Source organism: Sporobolomyces koalae, assembly GCF_050403365.1.
Source record: "Sporobolomyces koalae JCM15063 DNA, S_koalae_JCM15063T_v1_ctg1, whole genome shotgun sequence".
NCBI classification, from domain to species: Eukaryota; Fungi; Basidiomycota; class Microbotryomycetes; order Sporidiobolales; family Sporidiobolaceae; genus Sporobolomyces; species Sporobolomyces koalae.
Window position 1 is genome coordinate 1,614,544 of NW_027481770.1, and position 18,271 is coordinate 1,632,814.

The 18,271-nt window shown below is 51.9% G+C and overlaps 7 protein-coding genes across 7 annotated transcripts; 4 read left to right on the forward strand and 3 right to left on the reverse strand.

Annotated features, from left to right (window-relative positions):
• Nucleotides 1–6: 6 nt before the first annotated feature.
• On the forward strand, nucleotides 7–1,413 carry MTD1 (methylenetetrahydrofolate dehydrogenase (NAD(+)); the record flags this gene model as incomplete). Its single annotated transcript, XM_076675680.1, has 4 exons — nucleotides 7–422; nucleotides 494–1,031; nucleotides 1,124–1,228; nucleotides 1,303–1,413. 4 exons carry the CDS (start codon nucleotides 7–9, stop codon nucleotides 1,411–1,413), a joined length of 1,170 nt encoding a protein of 389 aa, XP_076537764.1.
• A 449-nt stretch (nucleotides 1,414–1,862) lies between these two features.
• On the forward strand, nucleotides 1,863–3,146 carry RPC25 (DNA-directed RNA polymerase III subunit RPC25; the record flags this gene model as incomplete). The annotated part of the gene is made up of 7 exons (XM_076675681.1): nucleotides 1,863–1,886; nucleotides 2,008–2,094; nucleotides 2,174–2,270; nucleotides 2,370–2,456; nucleotides 2,544–2,607; nucleotides 2,706–2,994; nucleotides 3,075–3,146. The coding sequence occupies 7 exons, from the start codon at nucleotides 1,863–1,865 to the stop codon at nucleotides 3,144–3,146; spliced, it is 720 nt and encodes a 239-aa protein (XP_076537765.1).
• Nucleotides 3,147–3,351: 205 nt separating this feature from the next.
• JCM15063_003761 (uncharacterized protein) lies at nucleotides 3,352–8,068 on the reverse strand (the record flags this gene model as incomplete). The annotated part of the gene is made up of 11 exons (XM_076675682.1): nucleotides 3,352–3,921; nucleotides 3,987–5,150; nucleotides 5,225–5,554; nucleotides 5,624–5,773; nucleotides 5,861–6,098; nucleotides 6,168–6,247; nucleotides 6,321–6,374; nucleotides 6,444–6,719; nucleotides 6,803–6,908; nucleotides 6,980–7,225; nucleotides 7,314–8,068. The coding sequence occupies 11 exons, from the start codon at nucleotides 8,066–8,068 to the stop codon at nucleotides 3,352–3,354; spliced, it is 3,969 nt and encodes a 1,322-aa protein (XP_076537766.1).
• A 363-nt stretch (nucleotides 8,069–8,431) lies between these two features.
• JCM15063_003762 (WD40 repeat domain-containing protein) lies at nucleotides 8,432–10,259 on the reverse strand (the record flags this gene model as incomplete). The annotated part of the gene is made up of 9 exons (XM_076675683.1): nucleotides 8,432–8,488; nucleotides 8,569–8,627; nucleotides 8,717–8,967; nucleotides 9,050–9,168; nucleotides 9,253–9,330; nucleotides 9,415–9,562; nucleotides 9,651–9,763; nucleotides 9,862–9,981; nucleotides 10,065–10,259. The coding sequence occupies 9 exons, from the start codon at nucleotides 10,257–10,259 to the stop codon at nucleotides 8,432–8,434; spliced, it is 1,140 nt and encodes a 379-aa protein (XP_076537767.1).
• A 1,501-nt stretch (nucleotides 10,260–11,760) lies between these two features.
• Nucleotides 11,761–13,647, forward strand: JCM15063_003763 (cold shock domain-containing protein; the record flags this gene model as incomplete). Its single annotated transcript, XM_076675684.1, has 6 exons — nucleotides 11,761–12,220; nucleotides 12,281–12,331; nucleotides 12,402–12,520; nucleotides 12,633–12,696; nucleotides 12,778–13,005; nucleotides 13,103–13,647. 6 exons carry the CDS (start codon nucleotides 11,761–11,763, stop codon nucleotides 13,645–13,647), a joined length of 1,467 nt encoding a protein of 488 aa, XP_076537768.1.
• Nucleotides 13,648–14,364: 717 nt separating this feature from the next.
• JCM15063_003764 (uncharacterized protein) lies at nucleotides 14,365–16,191 on the reverse strand (the record flags this gene model as incomplete). Its single annotated transcript, XM_076675685.1, has 9 exons — nucleotides 14,365–14,430; nucleotides 14,517–14,601; nucleotides 14,681–14,766; nucleotides 14,841–14,880; nucleotides 14,957–15,020; nucleotides 15,088–15,229; nucleotides 15,320–15,714; nucleotides 15,801–16,112; nucleotides 16,179–16,191. The coding sequence occupies 9 exons, from the start codon at nucleotides 16,189–16,191 to the stop codon at nucleotides 14,365–14,367; spliced, it is 1,203 nt and encodes a 400-aa protein (XP_076537769.1).
• An 868-nt stretch (nucleotides 16,192–17,059) lies between these two features.
• JCM15063_003765 (uncharacterized protein) lies at nucleotides 17,060–18,198 on the forward strand (the record flags this gene model as incomplete). The annotated part of the gene is made up of 8 exons (XM_076675686.1): nucleotides 17,060–17,185; nucleotides 17,249–17,297; nucleotides 17,355–17,462; nucleotides 17,534–17,601; nucleotides 17,674–17,791; nucleotides 17,857–17,931; nucleotides 18,008–18,059; nucleotides 18,132–18,198. 8 exons carry the CDS (start codon nucleotides 17,060–17,062, stop codon nucleotides 18,196–18,198), a joined length of 663 nt encoding a protein of 220 aa, XP_076537770.1.
• Between the last annotated feature and the right edge of the window lie 73 nt (nucleotides 18,199–18,271).

Here is an 18,271-nt window from a genome sequence, read left to right on the forward strand (position 1 = left end):
ACGACCATGGCGACTACGGCAGCAACAGAAACCACAGCAATCACGGTTACAGGGGAACAGATTGCCAAGCCGTTCCGATCGGCGATTCAAACGACGACGGCGAGTTTGAACCCGAAACCGAAACTGGTCGGCATCCTCGCCAACTCGAACGCACCTTCGCGAGCGTACGCGTCGTGGACTGCCAAGGCCTGCGAGGCAGTTGGAATCGAGTACGAGTTGCGTGAAGTTGGCATCGTGAAACAAGGACTCGAGGAAGGCACGGCCGAGCAGGGCGAGGTCGAGGAAGCGATCCTCGGCGCGAACGAGGACGACAGTGTTAACGGCATCATGGTGTATTACCCAATCTTTGGCCCGAGGCAGGACGGCTACCTTCAGCAAGCCGTGTCGCCGCTCAAGGATGTCGAAGGTCTCAACTTTACTTGGTGCCCTCAATCTCGTTCTCATTATTTCACAGAACCGTCGCTGACCATGTTTGAGAGCACCGTGTATCCAGGCTGTTCTCACTCTACCACAACATTCGATTCCTCGACCCTCGCAAACTTGCCCTCGCAGCCCAAGTCCTTACTCCTTCCCCCGCTCCTGCTCCGGTCGCACCAGTCCCGACTCAATCGACTTCTCAACCGACTCCTGCTCAATCTGCAGAATCGGCACCTTCGGGACTCGTGAAAGCGATCCTGCCTTGCACCCCACTCGCGATCGTCAAGACGCTCGAGCACTGTCAGGTGTACAACCCGTTGCGCCCGTACGGGTCTCGCGCGTTCGGTCGAACGGTGACCGTGATCAACCGGTCTGAAGTCGTCGGTAGACCCCTCGCGGCGTTGTTGGCGAACGATGGTGCTCGAGTGTTCAGTGTCGACCTCGATGGAGTGCAAGAGTTCAACCGCAGGAAACCTGCTCAACCGAATTCGGGAGAAGAAGAAGAAGGAGGACGGGCCGCAAACAAACCGAGTTTCCACCCGTACCACACGGTCAAAAAGATCGACATCTCACTAGAGGAGTGCCTCAAACTGAGTGATGTCGTCATTGGAGGCGTAAGCTCCTTGAATGTCTTTGCCGCCTCCAACCACTTGGGGAATGGTCCTCTGATTGTCACTGGCTCGGGTTTCTTTCGGAAAAAACACAGGTGCCAGCAAAGAGCTACAAGATTCCGACGGCTCAACTCAAGGAAGGTGTCGTGGCGATCAACTTTTCCGAATCAAAGAACTTTGAAGCCGATGTCAAAGACAAGGTCAGGAGGTTTTCCTATCGTTTTGCGTACGAGCCTTACTCGAGAGAGAGCTAATTTCGAACTCGCGCGCGCAGGCTTCAATCTATTGTCCTGGAATTGGAAAAGCGACCATCGTGCTCTTGCAGCGCAACTTGCTCAGATTGCGAGACTACCAAGTCGCCCTTCGACAGCAAGATCGACAATAGACGGACGACCGGGTTAGGGAGTATAGATTGAGGATTTTGATGGCCTTGGGAGATGGAATCGCATCACGAGAAACACATATGCACCTTTCGATTCCGTTCGTCATCTTGCGTGCGAGTTTTTTGATGATCAGGACTCGTCGCATCGTTTCGAGATTTCGGATTTCGTATTCGGAGAGTTTCATGATCCGCGAGACCTCGTGCAGCGATCAGCGAGCCAGCGTCCATTCTATTTTGTCCACGCTCTCCGAAAGGGTGTGATTTTTCTGAGCTGAACTTTACTCAGACTCACTTAGTGCCTCAGAGTCATGGATGTAGTATTGTGCTGTAAAGGACAGTCAGCCTCCCGATATACGTTGCGACGCAAAAACGGTCACGTGCCGTCGTGAGAGATGAAGAATCACATTCACGTTTCCGAGACTGCCTTCTCACCTCATCACGCGTCGACTTTCATGTTCACCTACTGTATACAAAAGGTACGCCAGCTCCCAACTCTTATTCATGCGCCATGGTTGTACCGCCGGATCGCGGGACCTGTTCTGTTTGTTCTCGAATCACTCGCAATTGACACTCGTTTCCTGCCCTCCTGTGTGACAGGACACTATCCGAGTCGAGGCTCGAGACTTTGCGAAACCACCCGCCGAGGCTATCAAGGAAGAGATTCACCGACGATATGCCAACAAAGTCAGTTCCCCTCTCTCTCTGTCTCTCTCTTTCTCTCTGCGGTACCTCGATACTGATAACAGGGTTCTCGGAGAAACAGGTGATACCGGGAGTCGGATTGTGTATCAGCTTGTTGGATATCCTGAGTTGTTCTGAAGGTGCAGTGTTGTATGGAGATGGTTGTTTCTACTACCAGAGTCTGTTCCCTCTCCGTTTCTCCCCCGCACTCTAGCCTTTTGACTGAACAAACTGACCGCTGATGAGAATGATTTTGTCCTTTCGATTTCGAAAAACAGCCGAATTCAGGTTGATCATGTTTAGACCTTATATCGGAGAAGCGATTCTTGGGAAAGTCAAAAGTCAAGGTCCAGAAGGCATCATCGGTACGTCGCCTTGCCCTTTCCCTTCTTCTCGCATAGCCCTTGTCACAACGAGTTAGTAATACTGACTATCAAACGAGCGTCAAACAGTGACTTTGGGATTCTTTGACGATATCCTCGTACCACCAAGTCTCTTGCCCGATCAATGTGGATTGTCAGTTCTCTCTCTCTCTCTCTCGCTGTGCGCGTGCTTCACACACGAACGAGAGAATTTGACGGATTCTCCCTCTCCTTCGTTTTTTTTTTTTTTAGTGATGGGAACAGTCGAGAATATTTCTGGGTCCCAGTCGAAGACCCTTCAGGTCCTCGCAAATCTCAAGCAGAACTACATCAATCGGCAGTCGATGAACGGTTACCGATCTCAAAGAAGGATTGGATCAGGATCCGAGTCGAGGAGGAACTGTTTGATGATACGAGTCCAACAACGGGTGCGGCTCCTGCGAGTGGACTCGCGAGTGGTGCGACCGCTGGTGCGGGTGGAGAAACGACTGGGAAAGAGACTGGAGGTACGAACAAAGGCAAGAGTCCTTATCGATTGATCGTAAGCCAATTTGTTCTTTCCGGCCTGTTACTGTTGGTACCTTTATATGCGCGATAAATGATGATAGCAACTGGTGACAGTGTTCGATGACGGAAGAGGGAACAGGTGTTACCGATTGGTGGGCAGAGGAAGAAGCTGTACCAGAAGATTGAGCAAACCCGAACGCAACGAATACGTTTCAGGATAAAAGACGAAAATACGAAAGAGATACGAGAGACAGGACAGACTAGCTGAATCGCTGCTCCGAGATACGACAAACGAATATCACAAACAGTACTGATTCAGAAGGAAAGACGAAAAAAACGAAAAAAAGAGACAAGTGCTCGACTGGCGAGGCGGGGAGAATCCTCGAGCTTATCACTCCCAAGAACTTTTCCTCTCCCTTGCACCAAACAAATCAGTCGGGTGTCTCCTGACGCTGTCGGAGCGACTCGAGAGTCGCGTAGACGATCCCTTGTCGAGATCTGCTTTCGTCGGACTCGAAGTCGGACTGTCCCACCCTTCGCGACGTTGATCAACAACTTTGCTCGCTTGCAGGTTGACGAGATCCTTCGCAATTGTTTTGCGTCGAATGTTGCGCTCCTTGGCCGCCGAGTTGCGCTGATGGGGGGACGATGGGAGCGGAGGAGGTTTGTTGGTAGAGCTCCACAGCGAGGCAACATTGCCTTCGAGTGGCGGCGAGGGGAATGCAGGAGGTGACATGGTGCTCGTCTTCGAAGCTGCGCGTGCGAGAGGAGGTGCAGGAGCAAAGTTAAGCGAAGGACGGATCGAGGTCGTCGAGGTCGAGAGCGTCATGCGCGAGAACGGCGACGCAAGTTTGAGTTCGCCGAGCGGAGTAGGTGCCAAGTTCTCCGTTATACTAGGCGGAATCGAGGGCTGAGATTTGCTCGTCATTTTGTCGAGCAGGCGCTGAGCAGCGAGATATTTCTGTTCGTTCCCCCGAATCGTCAGCGCCGAGCGTTTCACAAACAAAAGATGTAAGAGAGACGCACCTGTCGCCAGTCTTCTGCTTTCGACTCTGTCTGGACAAGCTGTACCCTCTGCGCCTCGATCTCGTCGGTCATCTGTCGTTTCTCGCGCGCGAGACTCGCATCGGCCGCTTTTTGCATCTCGACCATACGGGCGAGAAGCTCTCCATTTCTCGTTTGCAACTCCTTGACCTGCTGCTGCGACGAGTCCGACTCGCTGCCTGTCGAAGAAGACAACACCGCCGATCGTGGGGTCGGCGTTGGTGTGGCCGATTTCGCACGCATGTCCTCCATGCGAGATTTGAGCTTGTCGAGTCCTGAACGTTGATCCGCTTCGTAACGTTTACGGCGTGCCTCGAGATTCTCGAGCGCTTCGACCGTGCGTTCGAGTTGTTCGATCCGAGCGATCTTTGCCGCCAGGTCTTCGTGCAAGCGGTCAATGTCGGCTTGCAAGGCAGCCCTTGCGGCTTCCTTCTCTTGGGCTGATTGCGTCTCGGCGAGCTCGTGCCGTTTCGCTTGAAGTTCCGCCAGGTCGTGAGCCTCTTGGATCCGTTTCTCCGCCTCTTCGATAGACCGGACCGCGATATCACGTTCTTTTCGAATATCGGCAATCTCATCGGCTGCAGATTGTACCGCATCCCTTTTCGCAGCGACCACCGTTGCGAGCTCTTGTCGAATCGATTCGACCTGGCGTTCGAACGATGCGATCGTGTCATCTTTCGGATCAGGAAGTTGCGCTGCAGCTTCCCTTTTGGCGAGCTCGCGTCGAACCTCATTCAGGGTGGCTTCAAGTTGCACGATCTGCCCATCCTTCGCGACGAGGTCTTCTCGAGTCGCAACGAAACTCGATTGAGCGGACTCGAGGTTTGCGATGACGGCAAGCGCGTCTTGGTTGGCGAGTTTGAGCGCGTTCATCTCGGTGCGAAGTTCTTGAAGCTCGGTCGCAAGGCGGTCCCGTTCTAGTTCGGCCAGCCTGAGATTTTCGCGTACGATTGCGAGTTGGTTCTCAAGCTCGACTATACGGTTCTTGCGATCTTCATTCGATTGAGCCGACTTTTCGGCGTCGAGACGAGCGAGGGTTGAAGATTGATTCAGTTGCTGGACCTGAGTACGCAGGACGGCAAGCTCGGTTTCTGCCGTCGCGAGGGAAGTGTTCTTCTCTGCAAGCAGACGTGCGAGTTCGGCTTCCTGTATCACCCGAGCCAGCTCTCGTCAGACGGACTGGCGAAAACACTTTTTTTTTTCGAGAAGGCAAGACGAACCTGTTCTGACGTCGGTTCCTCCTCGCCATCCTCGCTCGACCTCGTCACACTTTCGCTCAATCCACTCCTGAGACTCGGTTGTGCCTTGCTCGGAGTTCCAAGTCCGAGCGAGCTCATCTCGCTCACGCTTCGGTGTCCACCGCCAGCCGCCCCGTAATTGAGTGACCTCGATCTCGAGGGACTCAGCATCGAGCCAGCAAACGACGAGCCTGAAACTCTCCTCGCATTCGCTTCGAGGGTCGGTCCGGTCAAGACGAGTGACTGAGTGTGTGCGAGTTGAGACCTGAGTTTTGCGAGTTCGATCTCTTTCTCGGCCAGAGCGTCTTGGGCCTAGTCATTCCGATCTAGTGTGAATACCTCTTCGAGATCAGAGCGAATAGATGTGTCAGAACAACTCACTTCTTTACCTCGACGTTCCGCTTCGTCAGCTCTTTGAGCGGCGAGATCACGTTCTCGCATGATCTGTCCGCCTTCAACATGTTCGATTTGCGACTGCAACTTCTCGATCTGCGCTGCGTACTGCTTGAGCATCATCTGGTCCGTCACGAGCTACAGGGACCGAATGTGTTTTTCGGTGAGTATCTCGGAAACAGGGAGAGGGAGTTCATTAGAACTGGCAAAGGGAAACCGACGTACGACACCTCGTTCCGCTTTGGTCACGACCATCTTTGCCCTTTTCGCGAATTTGAGCGTACTGAGAGTCTCGGTAGCTTGTTCGACATCGGGAGAAATCGTGCACACGACCGCGACTCGAGAGTTTCCCGAGAGTGCAGGTTGTAACAATCGTGTGAGTTTCGAGTCTCGGTATGGAATGTGCGCGGTTGAACTGTGAGGTTCCGTGAGCTTGCCGATGACCGTACCAAGAGTGAGTAGGCTACATAAGTTTGACGGGTGAGTCCGTGATCAGCGAGCGAAAGGATCGGAAAAAAAGAAGGGACTGAACGATTTGTTGATGAAGCTTCCTTCCTTCCGCCTCTCCTCCTGACCTGTTGCCGACTCGCTGCCTGCAAGATCAATCAGGTTCTGTATCATAACAAGCGAATTCGTATCAGATTCTGGCTCGTCTTGCAAAAAAGTCGAAGGGAATGGAACATACGAGTTTCGAAGTCCTCGCCGAGCCGTCTTGGTATTTTGACATGCTCTCGATAGTCTGAGAATACCTCACAGATCACGGTCAATCACTCGGCGATGTAGGTCAGAGGAGGAAAGGTTTACGCACGACGATGAAGACACAATGACTCCTCGAACTTCGCTCGTTCCAATCAGTTTGTCCGACCCTTCTCCTCTGTTCCCCTTCCCTCAAGACTTCGAGAACTTGCTGTGGCATCGAGACGGGTCGTTCCTCTAGGTTCTTGACTGTGCCTCCATCGACAATCTCGGGTTGACGAACTGGGCCCGAACTCGGGTGCTGTGGGTTCGCGAGTAGGTCTCGAAGGTGTTCGTTGTAAATCTCGAGGAACGAAACTCGTAACGAGTACGTGCGATCCGTGTTTTGCTAAAAAAAAACCCGAGTGCGCGAGCGAGAGTTGATGTCAATGAGAATCCATGAATCACTTGGATTTCGAGAGCGGTACGCACTTTGTGGATGTAGCTGAAGAGTTCGTCGATCGCGAGGGGAATGATTCCAGGCTCGTTCGCAGAACCCATCATCGTGTGAGTCTTGCCTGACGCGGTTTGACCATATCTGCAAATAAATCGACTCGGTTCCAGTGACCTGATCGACACTTTCAGATCAAGGGAAGTCGAGCAACTGACGCAAAGACGGTTCCGTTGAACCCTACGAGTGCAGCTTTCACGACCGGTCGAATCTTGCGATCGTACAATCTCTCGGTCGGATCTGGAGCGACGTGCAAGAGGTCGAAACGAAAATCGTACTCGTCGGAAGTCTTGCCTCCACGTTTGAGCAAGGTTGGGTGAGAAGGGCCGAGACTGAGCAGAGCTTGGGTCGGTACGAGTTTGTAGATCGGATTCGGTTCAGAGAGGCTCTTGGATGGTCGAACCCTGTTCAGTGATGAAACAATACGAAAGATGTTTGAGCTTTGCGGAAACTTCCAGGTTGAACGAGTCAGAAAGCAGGATGAGAGCCCACCTCAAACAGACGACTACATTCTGTTTCTTGCCATCTTTCTCCTCTTCGAACGCTTCTTCCGTCTCGGTCTCGGTTTCACTGTCCGCCCGGTCGAGTACAGACTCTCTCCACCTGCTTGAGGCTAAACCGCTCGAGAGTGCACCTTCCTCTGCGGTTAAGAACCCTCCTTCCCCCTCTGTTTCGGTTTCCGTTTCCGTTTCGGGATAGATCGTTCCGAGTGGAGTAGGAACCGGTCCAAACCCTGCTCGCCTCCTCGGTACTTCATCATCGGTCGTATCTCCTGCATCGTTCGATCCACTCGCATCACTTGAACGGGCCGAGAGGGAACTCGATCGCATGTGAAACATGTTGCCAGTTCCTCCTCCTCCTGCGACCGTCGTTCTCCTACTCGAGCAAGACGACGATGCGATACTCGAGGTTGAAGTGAACGGATCGGCAGTACCCGTATGGGGGGTAGATTGGATTGTTGTCGAATTGGGTTTGACAGGACTCGTCCTCTTGGTCGGACTCGTTCTCGTTCCCGTCAGATCGGTTGAAGTCCTCGTTGAGCCTCGAACGGTCCCGTGAGAAGCTAGAGATGATGAAGGTCGGGAGAATCGAGGGGAACTTGTCGAGATGGGTTGGTTGAGTGAACTTCCACTCGAGGCTTTGACGGGCGATACAGGTCGACTCGATGCACGCGAGACCGGTCTCGATGAACTGCTGAATGGTCTTCGTGGTGTCGTCGCGCTCGGTGTCGTCGGTCGCGAGGTCATGGTACACAGTGCATGCAAAACCCGCGTTCGCGCACTTCTGGCGCGCTTTTTGATCAACCGCGTGTCTCCGCGGCATTGAATCTGTTTCCTCTGTCGGGACCCTCAACAATGCGTGACATGAGTGATCTCGATCTGTAGGTTGGCGCGAATTGAACGGGAATCTCAGACTAAAATACGAGACTGTCTTGACGGATTTCACAGGCCACCGAAAGAAAACGACTGCTTGTGGTCGCTCTTTGTAGGCAGTCGCGTTTGCTACACTACTTTACGCCGCGATAGCACAGGAATCTTCGTTTCTCCGAGAAAGCGAACAGAGTTGCAACATTGGACGATGAGAAAGCTCTGTGTTACCTTGTCGGTTGTTCACGAAGAACTGTCGTTGAGCGCGACACAGACACAAGCTTTGTGATGAGCCGAATACTACAGTAGAGCGATGTTTTAGAGAGGGAATTAGAAACGCTCTCAAGCATGGGTTTCTGCAGAAAGGAAAGAAGGCATACCTGTCGTACGGTTGTGCCACTCGCAAGTTCCCATAATCGCGCCGTATGGTCCGAACTCGCTGCCAACGAGAAAGAGATGGATTGAATGAGTTTCTACATTCCTCTCGCAAAGCAGAGAGATCGGAGAAAAAGTGGACCCCCGGCTCACCCGAGACGAGGTAAGCAGAATCTGCCGAGTATGCCATATCCCACACCCATCGTTGATGACCTTGTAGTACCTTGTCCAATCGGTACCCAGTTCCTTCGGCGATCCCTCCCCGTGCGTAGGCTGTGGACGCCGCGTTTGCAGGGTTTGAACCATCCGGTGGAGGTTGAGGAGAACTGGGGATCGAATTCGATCCTGGCATGGTAGGCGTCCAAATCTTGATGGTCGTATCGGCAGAACATGTCGCGAGTTGTCTACCCAGAATGCAATCGAAAATCAGCATTCGCTCAACTATTCTCCCCCTTTCCGTCTTCTTTTTCTTTTTTGATTCCTTACTTTGTGTCGGGAGAGATGAGAACTTTGACGAGGTATCTCGAATGCGCTTGAAATTTCGTTTTCGGTTGCAGATCGGTAAAGGTCAATCCAGGTTGGATCGTCCACACGTATACGACTCCCTGTTTGTCAAAGTTGGTATTCCCTGTCAGTACATGGGATGATTCCTGTTGTTTTCGGAGAAGGGTTTTGAAAGGAGTTCTCACTTTGTGGTTCCCGGCGACGAGCGCAGAACCGTCTGAAGCGATCGATACAGACCTCATCGGGACATCTTCTTCTGGCAACTGTTTCGTTATTCAGATCCGACATGAGCCTCATATCTTTATGTGCTCTTCAAGGGACAACGAGAGCGAAAAAAAAAAACGTACCAATTCGTGACTGCAACAATCTCCTCCGAGGTCCCAAATTTTGATCGCACCGTTCTGATCACACGAAATGAGTTCACCCTGATTCGAATGCAGGGCGAGATCGTTCACAGGTGCCAAGTGAGCATAGTTGCGTTGAGGAGTTGCCGTCCTGTCGAATATCGAAAAGAAAACAGTCAATATTAGATCGACTTGTTTTCCTGCGCTCCCTAGGGGTTGGTCCTAAAAAGATAACTGACCGAATATCCCAGATCTTGACTGAACCATCCTCACTCCCACTGACAAGCCATTTGGCTTCGGCGTGCCATGCGAGACTCGTCACGTTTGCCGTGTGACCTGTCAGGGTGACGAGCTATTGCACCCAGAAGAAGGTCCCGTCAAATTCCTCAAGCTTGTGGTTCCATTTCGCGGGATGGAAAAAGAAGAAGAGGAAGAAAAAGGGGGGCGTACCGGTCCTACATTGGCTGAACTCGCAGCGGCACTCGTAGGGATATCGTACAATTTGACCGTACCCACTCCTGCGACGGCCAAGAACCTCTTGTCGGGAGAGATGGCCAACTTGTTTGGTTGCTGTTTTTCCCGAAACACCTACTTGTCAAGAACAGGGTTCCTTTGTTTCTCGGAGGAGAGAAAGGGCAAGTAAAAAACGTTACGTGATCTTGGGTTTGAATCGTTCGACTACAGATTCCGGACCACGCTTCCCAGTACCGGACCGTACCGTCGTAACTCCCCGTCACGAGGATCACGCTCAGGGCATCTGCAGCGGCGGACGCTTGCGCTTGAGATGCGGGATGAGTCGTTTGTGGTGGCAGGTGCGCAGTAGCAGGCAAAGGAGTTCGGGTCGGCATATTTCTCGAGGGTGGATGACACTTTGGTACAGATTCCTCAGGCTACGTTTTGTGATAGAGTCGGACGAGGTGCGGTGATGATCAATGGAACGAAAGGAGTCGAACAGGCGAGAGTTGCAGGGTCCGCAGGGTGCTCGCTCGTAGGCTTTCCCGTGAGCTCTGGGCGGATTCAGGCCTCGATCTGAGTGCGTGACAAGCGACGTTCGGCGCGGAACAGTGTTGCGGGTGGGGGGAACAAAGTCCTCGACACGGCTCCTCTGACTGGTCGGAAGCTCGCTGTAAATATGTAGCTGATCGGCTAGGCTGACGATGGTGTTCTGAGCTGGTCTGGTGGAGTGATGACAGGCGACACTCCGGTAGTGATCAGGCGTTCTCTTTCTTTACTTTCTACCACCGGTCCAGGCGGCCTGTCTGAATTGTTGCCTATTTGCTCTGTTCGGAATGAGAACCAGCGCTTTAGGGCTACCGATCTCTATGGTGTTGTTCGACAGAGCAAGTGCTGATCTCGGTACAGGATCCGAGATCTAGCAACCTCTCCACCTCGTCGCGCACATGCATGCTTGGGAACAGACGAGTATCTGAACCATTCCTTGATCTTGCTCATGATCAGCGGCAACCGCGAAATTGACATCAGACATTCCTTTGATTCGAGATCACCCGAGGAGATGTTTGCTCGCTGCCAGACAACCTGTTTTGTTCTCGTCGAGCGACTTTGGCTTTGTCGCTTCGAAGATCAATCTCGATCCGCGTGCTTGACGCGCACGATTTCTTTTTCCCGCGATTCGACGGTCTCCATGATCGACGAGGTGCTCCTCTCGCCGCTCGAGCCCTTTTCTTGCCCTCGGGCTCCCGAATCGAGGATCCCTGCTCGGTCGAAAGAAGGCCGTACAGTGGAACCGAGAGTGGGAAATGGATGCATTATCGGTCATTCATGTCCGCTCGGATCGTTTCGCCTCTTCTTCTTCCGTCAAAGATTCATGGTTGAGCTTCTGGGTCTTTCCGGAAAGTACTAGGTATTACCTGATGCAATCGTACAAGACGAGACGTACACAAGCTGCTCGTGATCCGATAACACGGCGACTTGGCCGCGGGTTCCGAGAGTCTGATAGCGTGCATGGTTTCGCCTGGACTTCGATTGAAACGAGTTCGGAGGTCGAGTCGAAATCCTGACTGTGGCCTCGCAAGAACAAGTTTGGCTAAAGAGAGAGAAAAAACGGGCAGACGAGCTACTACCCACGGAAACCACAGACCCCCCCGTATTCGGCAACGCATAAGATCCTCTCCTTTTCCTCCTTCTCTCCCACGAACTCTTGTCCCGCAGTTCCTGAACAGCTTGCGACTTCTGCCAAGTCTCAGAACTCGCCTCTCTTACTATCTGGGTCGAGCTCTCAACGCAACCAGTTCGTTTGCGCTCGTCCGGTTCCGAAACTCCGCCGGCGTGCACCCCGCCTCAACCGAACACCGTACGCAGCTCTGCTCGCTGGCCAGGACACAAGAAAGAATGACCTCGGGTACCGGAACAACTCGTCTCGAATCTGCTGCGACGTCGAATGACTCTGACCGGCGTTCGGAACCAGCACCAAGTGCAACTGCGGATCTCGCTTCGGATACAACTTTGAAGTCAGATCCTCCTACCCCTGAAGATCCAGATCGCGCCACTGCCCTCGACTCACTCGAGACTCTTGCACAAGCGCTGCCCGTGACTGGCCGCACGAGAATCGATCAAAACGAGGGGGATCTCGGCATGAAATCGAATATCGGCAAAGGCGTTCCCCCACCACGAGATTCAGGTGCCGAACGTCCATTGACGACTGCCCTGGGACTCGTGATCGATTGCGACGTGAATCAACCTGATTCGGGGTACGCCGATGGAGGATCGCATCTCGGTTGGCGAGACGACCACGACCCAATCCTGTTCAAACGCAGGCTCGGTACTACCAAGTTCTTCAATGGGTCGAAAGGTACAGATCCTTACTTTCAAAAGTGTCAATTGTATCATGCTCAACCTTGGCGTCCGACAGGGTTTGGCTTTATTCTCGATCACGACGCAGAGGAACTCGGAAATGCAGAAGGTCGGCAGCACCTTCCCTCCTCCTCTCTGGTTCCGTTTTGCTCGAGTTGAGTTGAACTGGCGTGATACAGTATTTGTGCACTATACGGCTATCGATGCCGTGCAAGGAGGATCGAGAGCATTCAAATCCTTGCTCGAGGCGAGTTCCTCGTATCAATACTCATTCGGCGATCCTCTCACTGATCTCGACGTGTGATCGCATGCATACAGGGTGAAGAGGTATGTGCAGTATCCTCCCAAGTAGAATTTGCAAGGGACAGACTTTCTAAAATCGCTTCTCCTCGTGCTCCCTGAATCATTAGGTTTCTTACCATGTGATTCAAGGTCCGAAAGGGTGGCAAGCTCAAGCAGTCACGGGTCCCAACGGTACGCCCGTTTCGTTTTTTGGATGCGGTCATTTGCTATCGCGAGTCAAGAGCTCATGTCGTGCGAGAGACAACCCTTCAGGAGGTCCCTGCATCGGAGGTGCACCGCCCGTCGCGATCGCCCCTCGTTCCTCGTACCCAAACGGGCAATCGGGTCAGCGCAGAACTTCAGCTGCGGGCTTCGATGGCGGTTCCAAGGAGCGAAGAGCATCGGGAATGATCGGGTCTCCGGGTCAAAGAAGAGGGCGAGGCGATTCAGGCTATTACTCTTCCTCGACGACCACTATCACCTCGCCTCGAGACACCTACTGTGAGTCTCCCTTCTTCCCACCTTTTTCTTCAAAGACAGTCAGGAACCGTTAACGAGCTGGAAAAAAACACTCTTGCGCGTGATCTGCGAGCTGTAGCCAACATGTCTTCGCCACCTTCGCAAGGTTCCTCTCAATTGCCCGGTACCCCACACAGTCCATTCTTCCACCCACTCTCTCCAAACGCACTACCACCTTTGATGTTCTCTCCCGGCGGTTCTATGCATCACCCTCTCGCGTACGGACCTCCGTTCCCTCCTGCACCTCCTCCTCCTCTGCCTCCGCATGAACAACCGGTATACGCGTACTACCCAGTTTCGAACGGATACGGTACACCTTTGAACGGATACGCTCCTGCTCCACTCCCGATGCCACTACAACCTTACTATCCAACCGTACTGCAGTCTCCATCATCCCAACAACAGCAGCATCATCATCTCGAATCCGGATATCCAATCTCGTCGGCAACTTGTTCGAGTCAACCCCCCTCGTCTTTCGAACATTCGATCCCACCCGACATTACACCACGAGACTATGCGAATTCGTCTTCGAATGAAAACGGGTACTGTTCACCGAGTTCGACTGAATTTGGAGGATTACCTCTCCAACAACCCGCCTATCCCATCTCTTCCGTCGCACCCTAAAAAACCAAACGATTTTTCCGGGAATGAAAAAAGAAAAAAGTGAGCTTCATACAGCCAGGACGAAACAGTTCTTGGTGTATGCAGGGCAGGGGCACTCTCGCCTTTTTCTGGGGAAAGTTCTCAGAGACTACTGTACTAGGCGAAACATTTTAGATTAGAAAAACAACAAAAACGAAAACGAAGACGAAAACAGCGCTTGATCAAATGATTCTCAGGTTTTCAGAAAACCGGGGAGGACCTACTCATTGAGACAGACTTTGGGGAGGACTTGGATAATGGTGGGCGGAAGAATGTAGGAATAATCTTGAGCTTTTTTTCCGCTTTTTGTCTCTGCGACAACCTCCCTTGTTATAACTACAACAGCTTCCTACGAAGACAAGAGACAGTGTCGAATATGAAGTCGTTTGAATCCTCCCGCGTTATGCATTATGTTTGAATCCAGTGAAAATAGAGCTCTGAAGCTCGGATGTGAATCCTTACACACGTAGTCGATCAGCCTCGTTTACAATTGAAGGACCTTCGCTTCTCAGGATCAGAGACATCAAGCGAAAGCTTGTATTCTCTTGAATTGACCGAAAAACACGAGAGCCAGTCTCACTACAGATAAAAGCGAAAGAATCGAAAGGGTCTGTCAAGAAAGTACGAGATCACAAACACAAGCTAAACACAGACACTCTCTAACTAAACCAGTCCTACTGGACCATTCGTGCTGCAACATCAACATCGTTCAGGTTTCCATCCATTGATCTTGGTCGTGCCGTTCCAATCCACCATACCAAAGTACTGTGAAAATTCCAGGAGAACAGGTTCGAATCAGCGTCCTCCAGAAGATGCAATGGGGTAGTAAGGGATCCTTGAAAGAAACTTACAGGTTCCATAGAGTCATCGAATGTGTGAACAAACCATCCCGTCTGTTGCTCTTTGAAAAACTTGCAGTTGCTTGCGAACGAATCCCTGCGAGATCCCATATGCACGATAGACCATCAGGCGAAAAGAAAAGAGCTGAGCACGGGAGGACAACCCGGAAACGAACCAGTAAGAGTTGTAATTTGCGATCGTACTCTCCTCATCGTGCGCACCTCGTCCATGACTTCCTCCTTGTTGCGAGCTCCACATTGACTAGTGTACCAAAGCGCAGCGTTTTGACAAAATGTCAGTATTGGAAGAGTATCGCTCAACGGTTGTGCCCTGACCTCGGTGATCATTGTTGGTTGTTTGAGCGCCTTTCGAGCCCTGTACATTTTCACATTGGAACGCTCAGACCTGCCACTTCCAGTGAAAGGTACAAGGTCAAGGGTTTGGCACTGACCACTGTACTTGTTGTCGTGTGTATTCCCAAGCTCCGTCAGCATAGGGGACTTGATCAAGGTGGTCTATATGGGGCTCCCTCTCCTCTTGTCAGTACGATTCCTCCCCGATCCTCGGAAGCGCTAGTCTCACAGTAGGGCATGACATGAAGTTGAGCAACGTCAGTCGTTTCGAGTACTTGAGCTCCGATCCCAGCGACTTGATCGCCCTGTTTCATGCGATCGGGACGATCCCAATCTTCCGAGATACCAACTGGGATACCGTACGAATTCATCTGAATTTCGTTGCGCCCTCTCATGCGATTCAGGTTCTGACTCTGATTCTGACGGAGAATCAGTCGGAGAGAGAGAGAGAGAGGGCTGACCTTGGAGCGAAAGGTTGTGAGGTCTTGAACAAAGTTGTCGCCATCGACCCAATCTCCAATTGGTTCAGAACCGAAACTCGCCGAATAGACTACATACGGTGCCAGGGTGCGATACGAAGACGTCTCGAACAGTTCATAGATCGACTCTTGTGATTTGGTCCACAGGGTCTGATCCGATTGGAACCCCCACCAGACTTGAACAATCAAGGCCATGCCGTGTTCGATACAAGCTTTGACGAGGTTCTCCCAGATCGAAACGTCTCGACATTCGACACCGTAAGGCCGAACGAACGTCGCTCCAAATTCGGACTTCATCCGTCCCAAGTCACGGCTGATCTTGGGATAGAGGTTCGATGGGTCGGAGCAGTCGGCGATCTCGAGAGGATACGAAAAACCTGCGCACAAGGAAACCAGAATGAGCCATCAAGCATGGTTTCCATTCCGTAAAGCCGGAACTTGCCTAGGAATCCATACAATTCACGATCTTGACACCACCAGTCTTGCCTCGACATGTTGGGTACTTTGCCATCTTTGAATCCTTCTGAGTGCAGAGGGAAGCAAGTCGAACGATTCGTAGGTGTCGCTGTTTTCGAGCTGTTCGAAGACAGCAGTGGTTGATCGACTGCCGTAACCGACACGTTCAAGAGGTTGCCGACTGTAAGCTGGCCTTGGAGGAGTGATCGTCGGTAGTCTGTTCGACGTTTCGCAAGTAGGTGGGCAGGAGTTTGAACCGATTGATGATGAAGGGCCGTCGAAACCGTTGCCAAGGACAATAGAGACAGAACCACCGGAGCTGGAGTCTCGTTTAATCGTCAGCAGCTTTAGATCACCTTCTGAGAAGAGCTACTGGCGTGCGTACATGCTGCCAACATCGAGCATGACGAGGAGTCTCGGGAGTTGAGGAAAAGAAGGCAGCCTGGACAAGAGCAGCATCACTCAATATTTGGGTTCAGACTGCGCCAATGCAGAGAAAGCTCCACTGCCGCGGCACATGTCGTACCTATGAGCATCTTATACCACTAGTTCGAGCAAAAACGAACAAAGAGCGGCAAGGAAAACAGCGTGTGAGCCCAAAGCTTGACAGGGAACAAAGACTCCGATGCGGCGGCACTCACAATCATGTTTGCTATCTTGCTCGACAACGATCGCTGGGCCTTATTGATCTAGCCGATCAGACCTGAGAGCGACCGTGAGAGTGGATCAGGTTTGAGGGCCCATTCGAATCTGAGGTGCTTGCGAGGGAAAAAGGCAAAGTTTGGGCAATGTGCTCACTGAAAGGTGTACCACGCTCGGAGGTGCATCCGGAAGCCTCAATTGCTGCTATTCGAGAGCAGCGAGATAGAGGGAAGAAGGAGAGCTGAACAAGAAGAGGACCAGACGAACGGGGATCTAGCAGAAGAGGATCAGAGCATCAAGCACGGTCCGGCATTTCCGAATTATCGGACATCGTTCACCTCCGCGAGACACTCGTCGGACTCCGCCGTTTTCCATCGGACTCCGTTGAAAACGCAGAATTCGGAGAGCTGGCGAGGTCCCCGCAATGAACGGATTGGAGAAGATTCAGCGGTAACTTTTCTGACCCAATGTTCCCACTTCCGTATACATCGTGTAGCAGAATGAGGACATAGGAGACACTGCAATGTGAGGATCAAGAGTGAGGAAGGTATGGCGCGAAGCGCTGATATATCATCGAATTTCTTGATCTTGAAACTCGTGCAGTGCACTCTCGACGACATCAGGATGGCTGAAGAGCAAACCCTCGAAGACTTGATCGTCTCGCAACTGAATGCGCTCAACCTCAAGTCGGATGACGAGACGACCGAGTTTGTGAAAGGGTTGGTTGAAGAAGAATCTTTCGAGCAAGAGGTGAGGCCGTCTCGACACCCTGCTCGTTTTGGGACCGACATTGATGTTCCGAGTGGTATGCAGGACAGGAAGAGCGCTATCATGGGGATGCTAGAAGTGGATGAGGATGATGGTCCGTATGCTCCTTATCACGGTTTTGACCCATTCTGACATTATTGTGCACCACCAGAAACGACATCTAGTGCCCTAGATACCCTTTTGGAAGCGACACAGGTCCACCAAGCCTCACTCGCTGCGAGGCGGCAAGCAGAAGAAGAGGCGAAAGCACCTCCAAAACGTAACGATACCTTTTGCCTTTCTCCTCGTCGATTTAGGCTGATCACTTACTGGCACGACGAAAAGCTGAAGCTGAGGAGAAGACAAAGAAGAATTTGACACCTGAAGAAGAAGAGCGGAGAAAAGCGGAATTCATTCGGGTATGCTTTCCATTGACTTTCTCGCTTGTCCCGGTTTCAAGCTGACCGACTTGCGCCGTAAATCATGTACAGCAATACGGAAGAATAGAAGAAGGTGGAGACGAAGACGAAGACGTGATTCCGGACAAAGCCTTGATCGATCCCTCGAAACTGTCGAAGAAACAACGGAAAAAGGCGTTTGATGGGGTTGGTGAGTCGCCTGTTCATCCAAGCGTAGCTTCTGCGTTAACTCAAAAGCGATTTTCTCGTCTGCAGATCTCCTGGCGCTACCAAATATGAACAAGACTCATGTGCAGAACGCCGAGCGAGAACGACGGAACCAGGATGCTGGTCAGTTCTTACGAAATCTACGCACGTCTCATGCATATTTGAAGAGCTCATTGTCTGTTCCACGTCACGCTTGTAGCAAAATCGCAAGCGAAGCGAGAAAAGGACAAGTTTGATCTCAAGAAACAAAAGTTTGTCTATATACCTTTGTGCGGTCTTACTTCTACCGTCACTGACATGCTTGGTAAAATGCTTGTTTGCAGAGACGATGCTGCCAAGAAGCTCGCTGACAAGCAGAAGAAGGCGCAGAAAGTCGAGCGCAAGGCTTGATCCGTTTTGTGATTAGGGTTTGTACGGGTATATGATATACTTCTACGATGTCCGAACAACAAGAGAGAGGGGG